The 16,493-nt window shown below is 45.8% G+C and overlaps 1 protein-coding gene across 2 annotated transcripts in view; it reads left to right on the top strand.

Annotated features, from left to right (window-relative positions):
- The window catches only part of LRRCC1 (leucine rich repeat and coiled-coil centrosomal protein 1), an 82,508-nt gene that overhangs the window by 62,151 nt on the left and 3,864 nt on the right, over positions 1–16,493 (top strand). Inside the window, exons 16-19 of one of the 2 annotated variants that reach the window (XM_066578484.1) lie at positions 1,481–1,644; positions 4,581–4,789; positions 4,892–5,029; positions 7,885–8,020. In XM_066578484.1, coding sequence (XP_066434581.1) covers positions 1,481–1,644; positions 4,581–4,789; positions 4,892–5,029; positions 7,885–8,020 — 647 coding nt within the window. The remainder of the gene's footprint in view (positions 1–1,480; positions 1,645–4,580; positions 4,790–4,891; positions 5,030–7,884; positions 8,021–16,493) is intronic. The other variant, XM_066578485.1, reaches the window with a different exon arrangement.

Raw genomic sequence — 16,493 nt, 5'->3', positions numbered from 1 at the left:
ATTTAACAGGTCATTTTCGGATACGATGATATTAAACGTAGGATTTAAAAAAAAAATGTATACAAATAGGGGAATATGTGCAAAAAATGTTTTTTTCTTGTCTTTTTTTTGGGGGTTGGGGGTTACCCTAATTTTTACTTTTTTTTTTATGCCCCCGTAAGGCACTTGAACCATATCAGCTATGATAATGCATCACAGGACTTCTGTGCTGCAATACCTTATCGCTTACAATAGCGGTCACAGGCAGTGGCAAGTAGGACGCCAGTATCTGGCGGCCTGTTGCCATGGTATCCCATTGACCCTCCACAATGACCTTGCAGGAGTCCGATGATGTCAGAGGGAACACACTCCCTCAGTGATCCCTGTACACATCATCTACATAGATCGTGGCATGTAGGGGATTAACAGCAGGGATCACTGTTCTTATGTATCCCCGCTGTTGCAGAGGTAGGACAGCTATCTGTAACAGCTGGCTGTCACTGCTAGATGGCGTGTGCTCAGCTTCTGATCCCATGCCATCCAGAAGACATAAGTTTACATTCTATTGCATTAGGTACCCCACAGCCAGGGCATAACCATATGTCCTGTGGCAATAAGGCAGTGTTTCCCAACTCCAGTCCTCAGGGACTCCCAACAGGTCATGTTTTCAGGATCTCCTCAGTGTTGCACAGGGGATATAATTATTGTCAGTGCCTCAGACATTGCCACTGGTGTTATTACTATAGGATATCCTGAAAACATGACCTGTTGGGGTGCCTTGACGACCGGAGTTGGGAAGCACTGCATTAAGGGGTTAAAGGGAATCTGTCAGACCCTATGAGTGCCATAAACTAAGCTTATGGGCTCATAGGAGCTGAAACCCTGAATCCAGGAATGCATTATACTTGCCCTCTTCTAGTCCTCTTATTTTATGTGTGCGCCTAAGTAGTCCATCGCAACACCGAGGTCAAGTTTAACACATCGCTGTTCTCCCTTAGTGTTCTGTCAAAGCCACCGCTGCATGCATCCGAGGGACTACTTAGGCACGCACATAGGTTGAGAGGACCAGAAGTAGAATACATCCCTGTATTCCAGCTCCTCTGAGCCCAGAAGTTTAGATTATGGAGTTCATAGAAGCTGACAGACACCTCAGGGGTGCACAAGTCCAGTCCTCAAGGCATCCCAACAGGTCACATCTCATAGTAAGACCACCTGTGGCAATGTCTGAGGCCCCGACAATAATTACATCACCTGTGCAATACTAAGGAAATCCTAAAGACCTTACCTGTTGGGAGTCCCTGAGAACTGGAGTTGTGCACCCCTGACCTAGCTGATGGCCGCACATCTGGCTTTAAGGGTGTATTCCCACATTGCTGATCTGCTGTAGGTTTTGTCCGGGTTCTTAGTGCAGATCTGCAGCAGATTTCAAATGAATTCAAATTAAAAGGGTGAAATCTGCTGCAAATCTACAACCAAGTCAGCAGCAATCTACTTTTCCTAGGTGTTGCGTTGGCCCAGGACAGGGGAAGGCTCGAAGCAAAAATTGAAGTCCTTTCGACCGAGATAGAAACATTGAAAAAGCAAAATGAACGCGACAATGATGCACTAAGAATCAAAAGCAAAATGGTGGATGATCAAACCGAAACCATCCGGAAGCTGAAAGAGGTGAGTGCATTTGTATCTATGGATTGCAGATTGCATCGGGCTTGCCCTGTCCTGTTAGACATTGGGCTTGTGTTATGAAGCTCCATTAGTCCATCGTTTAATTTAGTTCTACCAAATTTACAGGAGACTGAATTCAGTCCTTTGCTGCAAATCAGGACAATACGTGGCTTACAGCAACCCTCCTGACCTGGGCAAACTAAGACAACCGCACCGCTTCTCTGACTGCCTGATGCACACTGTACACTAGTATGCTGCTAGTCTAAGACACTACATTCTGCTCTGACTGGCCAGTGAAAGCAGCATGCAGTGTCTTAGTCTAATGCATCAGGTAGTTGGAGAAAGGTACAGTCGTCTTGGTTTGTCCAGGACCAGAGGGTCACTTTATAAGGTGCCCAGTCACCTTGAGTAGCTGTCGGCCGAATGCTTGACCCTTCCTCATACATGAACCCTTAGTTCGGCTGAGAGTTCCTGTGTTTTACATAGGGAGAGAGAGGTAAGCTGCCACTAAAAAGCTCTGGCTTTGGCTTATCTCCAAGAGGAACAAAAAGATAGTGTTGAAATTTAACACACCTGATCCTATTTTCCCTTAACCTGATCTGTTGAGAGAAAGTTTTTCGAGGCCCCCATGTACATGCAGGAATCAGACAGCCTTGTCAAAATTGGCCTAAGCTTATAAACATTACCGTATACGAGGGCCTTAAGGGTTACTACAGATAAACTTTAATTCTGTAAGGCCTGCAGAGCTCTGGGACCGCTTGCTTACCTAAACCCCGCCTCAACACGATTTATAACTTAAAGGAACCGCAAACGTAGAAACAAAAATCCTTACAAGTTTTCTCCAAGAATCGTCAGTTTCCTCTGTGGGAGTTGGCAAGGAGTGCAGAAGAGACATTTGGCTAGTGTATGCAATAAGGGAAGCTATACATCGAATAGTCGTAAGTTAATGCCCCATATTGTGTAATTGCCCTTAGTGTTGCTTAAACAAGACCTCCTAAGGTGTCCTTTGATATCTGAGCCAAGATGAGAGCAGCACATCCTTTAAGTTCTGTAAGTTGTGAACCTCAACCTTCATAGATCGGATGTGTTTTTCCAGCACATCACGCAGATGCTTGATTGGATTTACATCTGGGCAGTTTGGAGGCCAAGTCATCATCACTTTGAGCTTTTTGTTCAGGAATGGTCTATGGAACATGGCAAATTTTGCAGTGTGGCAGGGCATGTTATTCTGCTGAGAGAGTGCACTTCCAGTAGTTAATATGGCTGCCATGAAGGGATACTTATCTGTATAATGATTAGATAGTTTGGATGTGTCATATCCACATGAATTTCAGGAGCCAATGATCCCCCAGAAGCTCATTGTCCAGAGAATCGCTCTTCCTCCGCCAGCTTGCCTTCTTCCCATAGTGCATTCTGGTACCATCTCTTCCTCAGGTAAGCAGCGCATCCAGCCATCCGCAGGAAAAGAAAACTTGATTCATTGGACCAGGACGACTCTTTCCATTGCTCCATGGTCCGGATCTGATGCTCATGTGTCTATTGTATTTTCAGCAGTAGACTGGGGGATCAAGACGGGCTCTCTGACCGCTTTCTATTATAGCCAGTATTAACTCTTTCATCAATCTGTGCTACACTAGTTCCTCTGTGAGATTGGACCAGACAGGCCAGACTTGGCTCCTAACACACTTCAGTGAGACTTGGGTCCCTGTGATCCTTTTCACGGTTCACCAGTTGTCCATCCTTGGACCACTTGTGGCAAGTACTAACCACTACATACCGGGAACACCCCACAAGACCTGCCATTTTGGAGATTCTCTGGCCCATTCATCTAGAAGTCATAATTTGGCCTTTGTGAAAGTCGCTGAGATCCTTACAGTTATCTATTTTCCAACTTCTAGCAGATCAATGTCAAGAACTGGCTGTTCAATTGTTGCACACAAAAAACATAAAAATGACTAATACCATTGCCTTACTCATTAGTATTGCTCCAACTTTGATGGTTACGTCAGCAACTATCTGAGTTTTGGAAGGCCATCCTTTCATTCGCATCTACTGCACATGCGCCAATGTAGACTAAAGAACCCTGGTGCATGCGCAGTATATGCAAATGAAAGGCTCCTGTTGCCACCAACACACAGTCACTAGTGCACCCTTACACTGAGCTGCAAAGGCTCATGGGGGTCAGTGTACATCACATGACCATAGTGTGAATCATTAAATTGGGACCTTTTTTGCAAAAATTGAGTAAATTGCAAATTTGTCCAATGTAACTTAAAGGGGTTGTCCCGCGGCGAAATCAAAAATTTTTTTTTTCTACATACCCCCACATTGTGCCCCGTTAAAAACAATCCCTTTGTTATTTAAAAAAAATTCGCTTACCTGCATCCCCGTTCGGGCAGTTTCTTCTTTTCTTCTTTTAAAGATGGCCGCCGGTCCTTTCCCAAGGATACACCGCGGTTTTCTCCCATGGTGCACCGCGGATCTTCTCCCATGGCGCACCGTGGATTATCTTCTCCTGTCTTGCGTTCCACTGCCGATTACAGCCACCTAATTGGCTGATTGGCACCACGTGATGGAGGCGGAGCTACGATGACGATGCGCAGACCAGCTCTCCGGCGCGAGTACGCCGGAGCGGCCCCATTCAACAGAGCAGAAGACCAGACAGCGCAAGCACGTCTAAAGAAGCCAGAAGATGCAGAAATTAGTCGGAGCCATGGAGACGGGGACGCCAGCAACGGAGTGGGTAAGTGTATAACTTCTGTATGGCTCATATTTAATGCACGATGTATATTACAAAGTGCATTAGTATGGCCATACAGAAGTGTATGACCCCACTTGATTTCACGGGACAACCCCTTTAAGGGGGGAAATAAATGGTTTGGGTCTCTGACAGCCCCCCTAATATGGATTGCTACATGCTCCCTACTTTCTGTTGTCAGGGATTGCTGGAAAGGGATGAACGCATCCGAAAATTACGTGCAGAAAATCTGGAGATGGAGAAGACCTCAAGAGAGCAAACCGATGTTAGTGCGACACGTTTGCAGGAGCTGGAGGAGAAGCTAGAAAGGCAAACGGAGAGGAAGGAGGAACTCAAGCTCCAGCTGGAAGAAAAGGAGGGCGAGCTGCTGGATGTGAAGAAGGCTTACAGGTGATTAGGCGGCCGCCGGAGCAGAGGTTTTACTAAATGGAGCTTGTGCTGTTTGATGTCGAATCTGGGCTCATTTCAGGCATTTGCTCTTTCTATTCATAGTGCAATGAATAAGAAGTGGCAGGATAAAGCAGAATTACTAAGCCAGCTTGAAACACAAGTCAGGCAGATGAAAGAGAATTTTGATGCCAAGGAAAGGAAGCTGATTGAAGAGAGAGACAAAAGCCTTCAGAACCACAAGTAAGTAGAGCGCGATTTCACTGTAAAGAAACTTTCTAAGGAGGGAGCGAAGTGAAGCCCACCTTTTTATCTAAATGGTTAGTAACCGTGTTTGATGTTTAATGACTGTCTATCATGTACACATATCATTCATGCTCCCAAAGAGGGCTATGACAAAATGGTGACGCAGGGTGCCAGAAAGATAATATCACTATGTTTGTAGACAATTGAATCTTTCTGATGGTACCGGCAACCTGAAGGTTTTGTGCAGGCTTTTTTTGATAACGTTTTTGAAGCCAAAATCGTTGTGAATCATAAAAGGAGGAAAGTATCAAGGATAGATACAGATTCTGCTCTTTTTTTTAAGCCACTCCTGGATTTGGATTCCAAACTTGCAGATGGTAAAACACCCTTAGGCGGTTTCACATGGCAGAGAAAATTGTTTGAGACTTGTACGTTGCAAGACACACAAATATGAACCCCTATTCTTCTGAATGGGTTCATACACATCGCGGCATGTTCTATCTAGCTGCAAGATCTCGCATCACAGCCTCATTGTTGGAGAACTCCACGATCCTCTGCTGCGGCCGTGACAGCCGCAGTGGGGGATTCCCGCAGTGATGCAAGTCTGGGTTTCACATAGATGGCGACGGCGATATCGGGCTGTGATTCACGGCCTGATATCGCCCGTGTGAAGTTAGCCTTAGGGCTTATTCCTGCAGGCGTATGCAGCTTTCGCTCCATTAATATGTTGCATTCTCATGGACTGCAACAATACATATTCCTTGTATAGCTGGCCCTGCCTGCATTTTTCTTTGTGTGTGCGTAACAGTTTTACACGTGCATGTTTACACATTCCTATTGAGATCAGTAGGATATTTTGGTCCGTAGTATGGATTAAAATAGGACATGCTGCATTTTTTTCACGCATGTAAATATGCAGGGCTGAATATCCCCCCTCCCCCCCTCCGAAAAAAATAAAATAAATAATTAATGGGGTTTCTGCACTGCGTATTACGTTGTGAATGAGGCCAATTTCACATCTACGTCTGTAGCAGAAGAAAAAAACGCTGTATGCAGTGCTTCTTCTACCCTTCAAAACTGGGCAGCTGGGCAGAAAACGGGTAGACGCCATTATAGTCAATAGCGTCTGTCCGGCACTGTTCAGTTTCGTCCAGAGACTGAACCATTTGGCCACTTGGATTCCCCTTTCCTGCTTCCTGAACAGAGTAGGAAAGCAGAATCCCCAGCGCAGATGTGTGAGCACCCTGGGCCCTTTAGGTTTTCCTTCTCTAGTTCAATGTCACAAGATTCAAAGTCACATGAAACAGACTTGCAGAATTTTCTGCTATTGAAAATCGCCTCTTTACATGCCCCATGAGCGGTGATGCCCCTGCCGCCTCTACGTGGATTTCTACACACCAATTCAGATGAAATGGATAGTTGTAGAAATTTCTGCAATTAATCTGCCATGTCTGAACATACCTTAGAGGGGTATTATGGGATTTCTATCCCCTGAATAGGTCCTCAGTAGTGGATGGATAGGGATCCATCAGATGATCGTCCTGCCCGCTGTCACTGCAGCAGAGAGTATGTGTGCCATCAGTGGTCAGGTGAAGCAGGGGCAGTGCTGACTTCACTCCCATTGCTTTTGTGTCATCTGACAGCTGAGCACCTGCATCAGGCTTCTAATGCAATGGCATTTTTTTGACGGCGCTGCAGATTAAAGCCCCCTAACAGCCACTGTCAAACGGTTGTTAAGGGTTTAATATTTCCCTATTGACTTTTGCAACAGTGTTTTTGTTCTTTGTGATGTTTTAATTTCATTTGTCATGCCATTTTTTGAGTTAGCGACGATGTTTGCAGGTTGTTAGTTTGATATTGTTTTTTTTCTTTGTGGGAGGGGGTCATGTTTTTGCTTTTTAACATAGACTTTTCTATAGGGCATGAAAAAAGCTGAAGAAAAACACCTTAAAAAGTTTTAAAAATGCAACCCACAAAAACTTTTGAAAACTGCATAGACTATTTTAAAAAATCACCGCAAGTAAATCTACAATGAAATAAGCAAATGACTTAAAGGAAACTTGTCACCTGTCTAAAGCACCAGAAACTAACTTGTGGTGCTGCCAGGGTAGGTAACAGGAAGCCGGGTACTGTATTTTTTATACTTGCCCGCTTCCTGGATTCCGTGGTGTCCACTTCTAAAGTCGGCAGGTTGTTTGAAAATCTGACTCTTTTTCAGAGTCCTGTGCAGACGCTTCCCCATATGGGAGATCTCTGAAAAGAGTCAGATTTCCGTCTGTCGACTTCAGCAGCGGGCACCGCGGAGACCGGGAAGTGGGCAAGTATAAAAAATACAGAATTCAGCTCCCTTTCACCAAAGTTAGTTTATGCTGTTTAGGCAGGTGACAGGTTCCCTTTGATTACAGATTTTGGTACAGATTGAGCCACATATATCGTTTTTCAGACTTTTTCATAGTATTTCACTAATTACATTGCAATAAAAATCCATGGTGAAAATCCGCCACATTCCCATGCCGGATACAGCATGCCGCGGATTTGAAAATCTAGAACATGACTGGAGGCCACTGTGGGTTTCTTCAGCTGAATAAATGGGGTCTACTAAAACTCCATTCCTAACAATTGTACTGTACTATGTTGCGACATTTCAGTGCGGATTACGTAGACGAAATTCCATAGAAAATCCGCCATGTGTAAATATCTATTGATGCCAACAACTTGCAATCTGCAAAAATGTCCATTTTCTCAGCTTCTTGGCTTAGTCAAACATTTCCTATTGAAACGTAACAGAAATAATTTCCTTGGGCTTGGAGTTCACATCCACACAATTAACCTTTCACCACTGCTGTACATAGGGTTGTTATGGAGAAACTTCATTCCGTGGATGACGCATTTCGGAGACAATTAGAGTCTGTTCTGGCTGCTCATCAGGCAGAGCTTGTAAAGGAGGAAAGTGAGAAGCAAAAGGAAATAGATGCAGCTAAGGAAAAAGTAAGTGAACGCGGTCTGCCCGCTCTACAAGTGCAGAAGAAGCAACTGAGTCAGGTTCTACTTCTAGATCTACACTCCTTGCCAGATCTTGGGAGGAAGCTTAGAGATCGCCAGTATGGCTGCCATTACACCTCCCACAGAGATCGTCCGCTGATTTTCTTAAAAGTCTTCATCTTGTGTGCCTGTGTATACTTGTGTGAGCTTTGTATGCGTGGCATTGTGTTAGAGCGCATATTGTGTATGGATTTATGCATTCAGGTATGTTCAGCACATATATCAGCCCTTTGACGATTGGATCATTTTCAGTGTGAATCCACATTAAAATGGGAAAATCCAGGGATCTCAACGGCTTTCAGCAAAGCCTGGTCATCGGTGCTAGACTAGTCAGGACTTCATACGCTGCCGATCTTGTGGAGTTTTCTCATGCAGTGGCATGGAGAGTGATCCAGAAAAAGGGGATCCTGAGGATGTAAGTAACTCGACCACTAAAGGGGTCAGAGGGGGATGTCAAGAATTGTTCTGATGAACATGCGGTGTGCAGTCAAGGAAACTGCAGCCAAATACATCACCTGCTCAGATGAATTCAAGATCCTGTGGCACCATTCTGATCGGAGGGTCATGCTGCCCTTTCCGTCAAGTTCTACAGTTCAGGCTGGTGGAGTAATAGGGTGTGCACCAAGAAACAATTCCCCACATCAATTCCAACAGTTCAAGATGGTGAAGGTGGAGTAATGGTATTGGGAATATTTTGTTGGCACATCATGGGTCATCTGATACTTGTGGATGGACCCCACACTGAATTACTGTAGTTCTGAAGGAGGTCCAGCACGCTATTAGATGGGGGTCTCTAATAAAGTGCCCTTTCAGTGTAGGCTTGTATGTATTTGTGCCTTCATACACATCATAAGCACATAAGTAGGTGTTGTATACATTAATGTATGTGTATATACAGTATCTGCACTTATGATATGGTTGTTGTTTGTCCCCGAGACCCTTGTGAAGTGTTAAAGGGGTTGTCTCGCGGCAGCAAGTGGGGTTATACACTTCTGTATGGCCATATTAATGCACTTTGTAATATACATCGTGCATTAAATATGAGCCATACAGAAGTTATTCACTTACCTGCACCGTTGCTAGCGTCCCCGTCGCCATGGATCCGTCTAATTTCGCTTTCTTCTGGCGTTTTTAGACGTGCTTGCGCTGTGCGGTCTTCTTCCTGGTGAATGGGGCAGCTCGTGCCGGAGAGCTGGTCATCGTAGCTCCGCCCCGTCACGTGTGCCGATTCCAGCCAATCAGGAGGCTGGAATCGGCAATGGACCGGACAGAGCCCACGGTGCACCATGGGAGAAGACCCGCGGTGCATCGTGGGTGAAGATCCCGGCGGCCATCTTGGTGAAGGAAGAAGTAGGAAGAAGGAAGACGTCGCAGAGCGGGGATTCGGGTAAGTAATATAATTTTTTATTTTTTTTTTAACACATCCATTGGGGTTGTCCTGCGCCGAACGGGGGGCCTATGGAGAAAAAAAAAAAACGTTTCGGCGCGAGACAACCCCTTTAAGTTTTCTGATCTTTACACAACTTTATAAATGGACCTCCTGCATAACAACCAAAACTGTAATATTACCTATCGGTTCTAATCCATCATTACTCTGGCATTGAGCTGAGTGATTTCTATGGCCAGTTTATGAAATGGTAAAGAGGTAAAGTAGCCTCTTTTATCTCGGCAACTCATCGATTCATCTTCTATATGATGCCTGAACATTTAAAAAGTTCCAAAGTCTCAGGCTTGGTCACTGGGGGAAGGGGGGAGCACAGCTGCATTGGGAACACTGGTCCTGCCTAGTACTGCATATACCTGTACTCCTTTCTTCTCTCTAGGGTTTAGGGGAATGGGTCTTTTTTATTAGCTGGTATTTAAAGCGACCCTCCGGTCCTGGAGAAACAGGTATGGCCGAACCGCTTCTCTGACTACTTGATACACACTGTGTATTAGTATGCATTAGACTAAGACACTACATGCTGCTTTGATTGACCAGTGCAGTCAGTATGAGCAGCGCCGGCTGGTCAGAACAGCATGTAGTGTCTTAGACTACCAAGGTATACTAATGCACAGTGTGTATCAAGTAGTCAGAGAAGCAGTTTGGCCATCATTTTTATTCTAAGACCGGAGGGTTGCTTTAACTTTCTGAGCAGCTGAGTTCAGGTGGTTTTAACAGCATTATTGTGTTGGTAAAAATTGCCACTGCACTTAGAGCTAATATCCGTACCAGTCTTTCTTGGGGAAAATCTGTTAATTATTGGCTCGTACATTTCACTGTAGACACATTCCATTGATGATCAGTCTTCATTACTAGAGTGATGGCACTTTGTATTATCATGGGAATAATTCTTCATTGGAAAAATCATGGGTGACAAAAAATGGAAAATGGGCAGAAAAGGGCCCTGAACAGGGGGACTCTTAAGAGCCAATAAATGGGCACTAAAGAGGCGTTGAATTCTGTGCCCATTTGCCGTTTACTGCCCTATTTTCTCTTATTCAGACAATTCTTCTGCTGCCAAAGACAAAACATAACAGTATCTGAATCTATATTATAGAATTTATACCGCGCAAAAAAAATTTCAGGAACACTTCATCGCAGGGTGAGCCAGAGTCACGGACACTTCAGCATCGCAGGGTGAGCCAGAGTCGCGGACACTTCAGCGTCACAGTGTGAGCCCGAGTCGCGGACACTTCAGCGTCGCAGGGTGAGCCCGAGTCGCGGACACTTCAGCGTCGCAGTGTGAGCCCGAGTCGCGGACACTTCAGCGTCGCAGGCTGAGCCAGAGTCGCGGACACTTCAGCGTCGCAGGCTGAGCCCGAGTCGCGGACACTTCAGCGTCGCAGGCTGAGCCCGAGTCGCGGACACTTCAGCGTCGCAGGCTGAGCCCGAGTCGCGGACACTTCAGCGTCGCAGGCTGAGCCCGAGTCGCGGACACTTCAGCGTCGCAGGGTGAGCCCGAGTCGCGGACACTTCAGCGTCGCAGGGTGAGCCCGAGTCGCGGACACTTCAGCGTCGCAGGGTGAGCCCGAGTCGCGGACACTTCAGCGTCGCAGGGTGAGCCCGAGTCGCGGACACTTCAGCGTCGCAGGGTGAGCCCGAGTCGCGGACACTTCAGCGTCGCAGGGTGAGCCCGAGTCGCGGACACTTCAGCGTCGCAGGGTGAGCCCGAGTCGCGGACACTTCAGCGTCGCAGGGTGAGCCCGAGTCGCGGACACTTCAGCGTCGCAGGGTGAGCCCGAGTCGCGGACACTTCAGCGTCGCAGGGTGAGCCCGAGTCGCGGACACTTCAGCGTCGCAGGGTGAGCCCGAGTCGCGGACACTTCAGCGTCGCAGGGTGAGCCCGAGTCGCGGACACTTCAGCGTCGCAGGGTGAGCCCGAGTCGCGGACACTTCAGCGTCGCAGGGTGAGCCCGAGTCGCGGACACTTCAGCGCCGCAGGGTGAGCCCGAGTCGCGGACACTTCAGCGCCGCAGGGTGAGCCCGAGTCGCGGACACTTCAGCGCCGCAGGGTGAGCCCGAGTCGCGGACACTTCAGCGCCGCAGGGTGAGCCCGAGTCGCGGACACTTCAGCGCCGCAGGGTGAGCCCGAGTCGCGGACACTTCAGCGTCGCAGGGTGAGCCCGAGTCGCGGACACTTCAGCATCGCAGGTTGATGTCATCCGTAAACCCCTTTACCACTGAAAGAGAAAGGTACTCTGAACACCTGGGATATTATGCTTTAAACTGCCCAAATAAGTTTGAGATGACTCTCTTCCTAACCAACATCAAGATTACTACCAATCCAGCTTTCCATAAACAGGGCGATGCCGCCAAACAAGCCTTTGCACCCATAATTCAAGATTGTGTGAAAACTCTTCCGCTTCGTTCCTTCATTTTGTCCTCCCCGTAGAGATCCTAATGGAAAGTCAGAGGTCACAGTCCTTGGCAATGTTGGATTCAGGAGCAGTAGAAAACTTCATAGACTTAATATTCAGTCTTGACAAAAACATTACAAGCAGATCTAAGCCCATACCTTTTGATATGGAAACTATGGATGGGTCACCCTTGTCCTCGAGACCAGTCTGACAGAAGACAATTGAACTGGAGCTCCTCATGAAACATTGAGAAACAATCAACTTCTAGCTCATCTCTTCCCCTACATTTCCGGTGATTCTCGGATCCCCTGGTTTTCTACTCAGAATCCCTCTATCAGCTTGGAGTCAAGGACCATTGCCTTCCCTTCAGAGTACTGTGGGGAGACCTGCAAGATGGCACCACCCACGCCCAAATCAGCACAAGACCCCAAGGACTGTCAGCAGAACTTTGAGAAGTTACCGGCTCAGTACCAAATGTTCAGGTATGTCTGCAGCAAGAAGAAAGCTTAACTACCACCTCATTGACCATATGATTGCCCAGTTGAGTTGCCCCCCAGGGCTTCTGTTCCATTCAGGCGGATCTACAGCCTTTTGGAACCAGAATTGAAGGTGCATCTAGAATACCTGGATGAAAACTTGAAAAAGGGGTTCATTCGACCTTCTTCTCCGGCTGGGGCACCCATATTTCTTGTAGAAAAGAGTGACCCCATCCTACAACCATGTATCGATTACAGGGAGTTAAATAATATTATGATTCAAATATTGCTACCCCCTCATACCGGAATTGCTAGGGAGACACTGCTCTGCCAAGATCTTCACCAAACTAGATATCAGAGCGGCTTATAACCTTGTACGAATTCGCCCACAGGATGAGTGGAAGAATGTATTTAGAACAAGGTATTGTCATTTTGAATGCCTGGTAATGCCGTTCGTCCTTTGCAATGCTCCTGTTACCTTGCAGCACTTTATTAGCAACGTATTTCGAGATCTGTTGGACCAATTTGTGATGGCATATCTCAATGACATCCTTATAGTCTCTAATAATTTGGAGGAACATCGCAGGCACGTCTGGGTGGGCTTGGGACGACTCCAAAAGATTCACCTCTACATCAAACTACAGAAGTGTGAATTCGAACAAATCCAGATGCAATTCTTGGGATACATCATCTCTTCAGACGACTTGAGTATGGACCCCAGCAATATTAAAGCCATCATGGATTGACTCATTCCAAGAAATTTAAAGGATGTACAGTGCCTTATCGGTTTTCCTAACTTCTACAGAAGATTTATTTAGGATTTCTCGAAGGTCATCTCTCCTATCACCTCCCTCACAAAGAAAGCACAAATGTTTTTCTGGTCCCTGGGGGCACAGGTTGCTTTTGAGAAACTAAAGACTCTGCTTACTTCAGCACCAGTGCTGATCCACCCAAGATCAGAATTGCTTTTTGTTGTTGAGGTAGACGCCTCCAACTCCACAGTTGGAGCTATCCTGTCACACAGAGTCGGAGATAGGATACAACTACATACTTGTGCATCTCTGTTGTTTACCTTATCATTTGCAGAGAAAAACTATGATATTGGGAACAAAGAGCTTCTGGCCATCAAGGTAGCTTTCACTGAATGGAGACAGCTTCTGGAAGGAGCCCATCATCCAGTAACTGCTCTTACTGACCATAAGAACTTTAAATTTCTCTGTACAGCCAAGACGTTATTGGTGAGACAAGCACGATGGGCCCTGTTTTTCTCCAGGATCAACTTTGTCATGTCCTACCGACGCAGTTCCAGAAATGGTAAGGCGTATGCTTTGTCCAGGACTTTTTAGGAGCCTGATCGAGGGTCAAACACAGACTGCACAATTCTGTCCGCAATAAATGTTTGGGGTATTCTGCACTCAGAAAACCTATTAGCAAGGTTTAAAGAAGGATACGAAAGTCACCCTTTCCTTTGTCATCCCTCTAAGGATGTGGAGCTTGCTTGAAAGAATGGACTGTGATGTGAAAAGAGCAAATATATGTACCTGAGGCTGGTCGACTTAAAGTCCTTAGACTGGTCCATGACTCCAAGCTTGTTGATCACCTTGGGGTCACAAAAACTTTGGAACTCTTGCTTTTTTCCTTCTGGTGGCCCCACTGCAGGAGGGATGTGAAGAGGTATGTTATCTTTTGCAATGCGTGTGCTCGAAATAAGATGCCACAGGCTCGCCCTCAGAGTTTTCTACAGTTCCTTTCCAGTTCTATCCAGGCCATGGGGATCTATATCTATGGACTTCATTTTCGATCTGCCCCTCTCAAAACGAATGACTACTATTCTTGTCATCGTGGACCGACTTACGAAGATGGCCCATTTCATCATCAAAGGAATTTCCACTACTTAGCACACAGTGCAGTTGATGGTTTGGCACATTTTCAGACTACATGGAATTCCTGATGATGTAGTCTCTGACAGAGGGGTTCAGTTCACCTCAAAATTCTAGAAGCACTTCTGTACAGCCCTGGGAACCACCATAAATCTTCTGCCTTTCATCCCCAGTCTAACAACCAGACTGAGAGGACAAACCAAACTTTGGAGCAGTATCTCCGCTGCTTCATTTCCCATCTCCAGGATGTCTTTGTGGATTATTTACCAACCGCGGACTTCACCTACAATAATGCCAACACAGCTCAACCAGCCATAACCCGCTCTACGCTAATTACGGTACATATTCTGTCTTCATTCCTGCCCTTTTTATCAATACGCCTGCCCTGACTGTTAATTAGACTAACAGCATTGTCTCCAGCGCAAAAGAAGTTGATGGAAACCTTACGGCAAGCCCAAGATGCTTATAAGAAAGCAGCACACAGACACCACCAAGCGGCCCCTATCTTCCAGGTGAGTGAAAAGGTATGGTTGTCAACCAAGAATCAAAAGCCTCGCGTACCCTCTCCCAAACTTGGGCAAAGATTCATCAGACCCTTCAAAATCACAGCGAGGATCAGCCAGGTAGCTTTCCGTTTAAAGCTCCTAGGCAGCCTGCGTGTTTATTCTGTGTTCTATGTATCCCTGTTAAAACCTTTTCAGGAGAACACCTTTGTCAGAAGACAGCAACCACTTCCGCTCCAGCTGAAGTGTAAGGTCAAGATGAGTTCGTAGTGGAAAAAATCCTTGATTACAGAAGGCACAGAGGAAACTACAGTCCTGTGAGCCTGACTTCTATACCGGAAAAGATCTTTGAACAAATTATTAAACATCATGTATGCAAGTACTTGGAAGAAAATTGAGTAATTAACCAGAGCCAGCATGGTTTGTAAGAAACAAATCATGCCAGACTAATCTGATTTTCTTCTATGACAGTATCACCGACTGGGTTGATCAGGAAAATGGTAGATATAGTTTATCTTCACCTTAGTTAAGCATTTGACAAAGTATGTCATACCATACTTATTGAAAAAATGACCAAATATGGGATTGACAAGGCAATTGTTAGGTGGATTCAGAACTCACTGAGTGATCATACTCAGAGTGGTCATAAATGGCTGCACATCCAAGTGGAAGAATGTATCACAAGGCTCTGTACTAGGCCCAGTGGTGTTCAACATTTTTATAAATGATCTGGAGGAGGGAATTGATGGAAAACTGATCAAATTTGCTGATGACACAAAGCTAGGAGGGATAGCTAACACTAGGGAAGAGAGATTATTCAAAAAGATCTAGAAAAGCTTGCATAGTGGGCAGTGACTAACAGAATGGTATTTAACAAGGAGAAGTGCAAAGACCTACATCTGGGCAAGACAAATGAAGAAAGCACATACAGAATGGGAGGAATTGAGCTAAGCAGCAGCATATGTGAAAAAGACTTGGATATACAAACAGATCATAGACTGAACATGAGTCAACAATGTGATGCAGCAGCCAAAAAGGCAAACACAACTCTAGGATGTATTAAGAGAAGCATTGAATCTAGATCACGTTAGGTAATTATCCTCTACTCTTCCTTAGTCAGACCTCATCTTGAATACTGAGTCCAGTTCTGGGCACCCCACTTTAAAAAAGACAGACAAACTAGAGCAAGTTCAGAGAAGAGTTACCAAGATGGTAAACGGTCTGCAAATCTTGTCCTATGAGGAACGATTAAAGGATCTGGGAATGTTTAGCTTGGAAAAAAGAAGGCTGAGAGGAGACTTAATTGCTGTCTACAAGTATCTGAAGGGCTGTCACAGTGCAGTGGGATCAGCCCTATTCTCATTTACACAAGGAAAGACTAGAAGCAATGGGATGAAACTGAAAGGGAGGAAATACAAATTAGATATTAGACAGTGAGGGTAATCAATGAGTGGAACAGGTTGCCACGGGAGGAGGTGAGTTCTCCTTCATTGGAAGTGTTCAAACAGAGGCTGGACAGACATCTGTCTGGGATGATTTAGTGAATCCTGCACTGAGAAGGGGGTTGGACCAGATGACCCTGGAGGTCCCTTCCAAATCTACCATTCTATGATTCTAAGACTACAGTATCTAGTGTGGTGACTGGGATACGAACCAGAGGATAACTCATGGGAGCCTGACCAAAATGTGCACACACCAAAGCTCATAGGAAAATTCCACA

The sequence above is a fragment of the Eleutherodactylus coqui genome, chromosome 9 (assembly GCF_035609145.1).
Source record: "Eleutherodactylus coqui strain aEleCoq1 chromosome 9, aEleCoq1.hap1, whole genome shotgun sequence".
NCBI lineage: Eukaryota > Metazoa > Chordata > Amphibia > Anura > Eleutherodactylidae > Eleutherodactylus > Eleutherodactylus coqui.
This window is presented reverse-complemented; position numbering and strand designations above follow the sequence as displayed.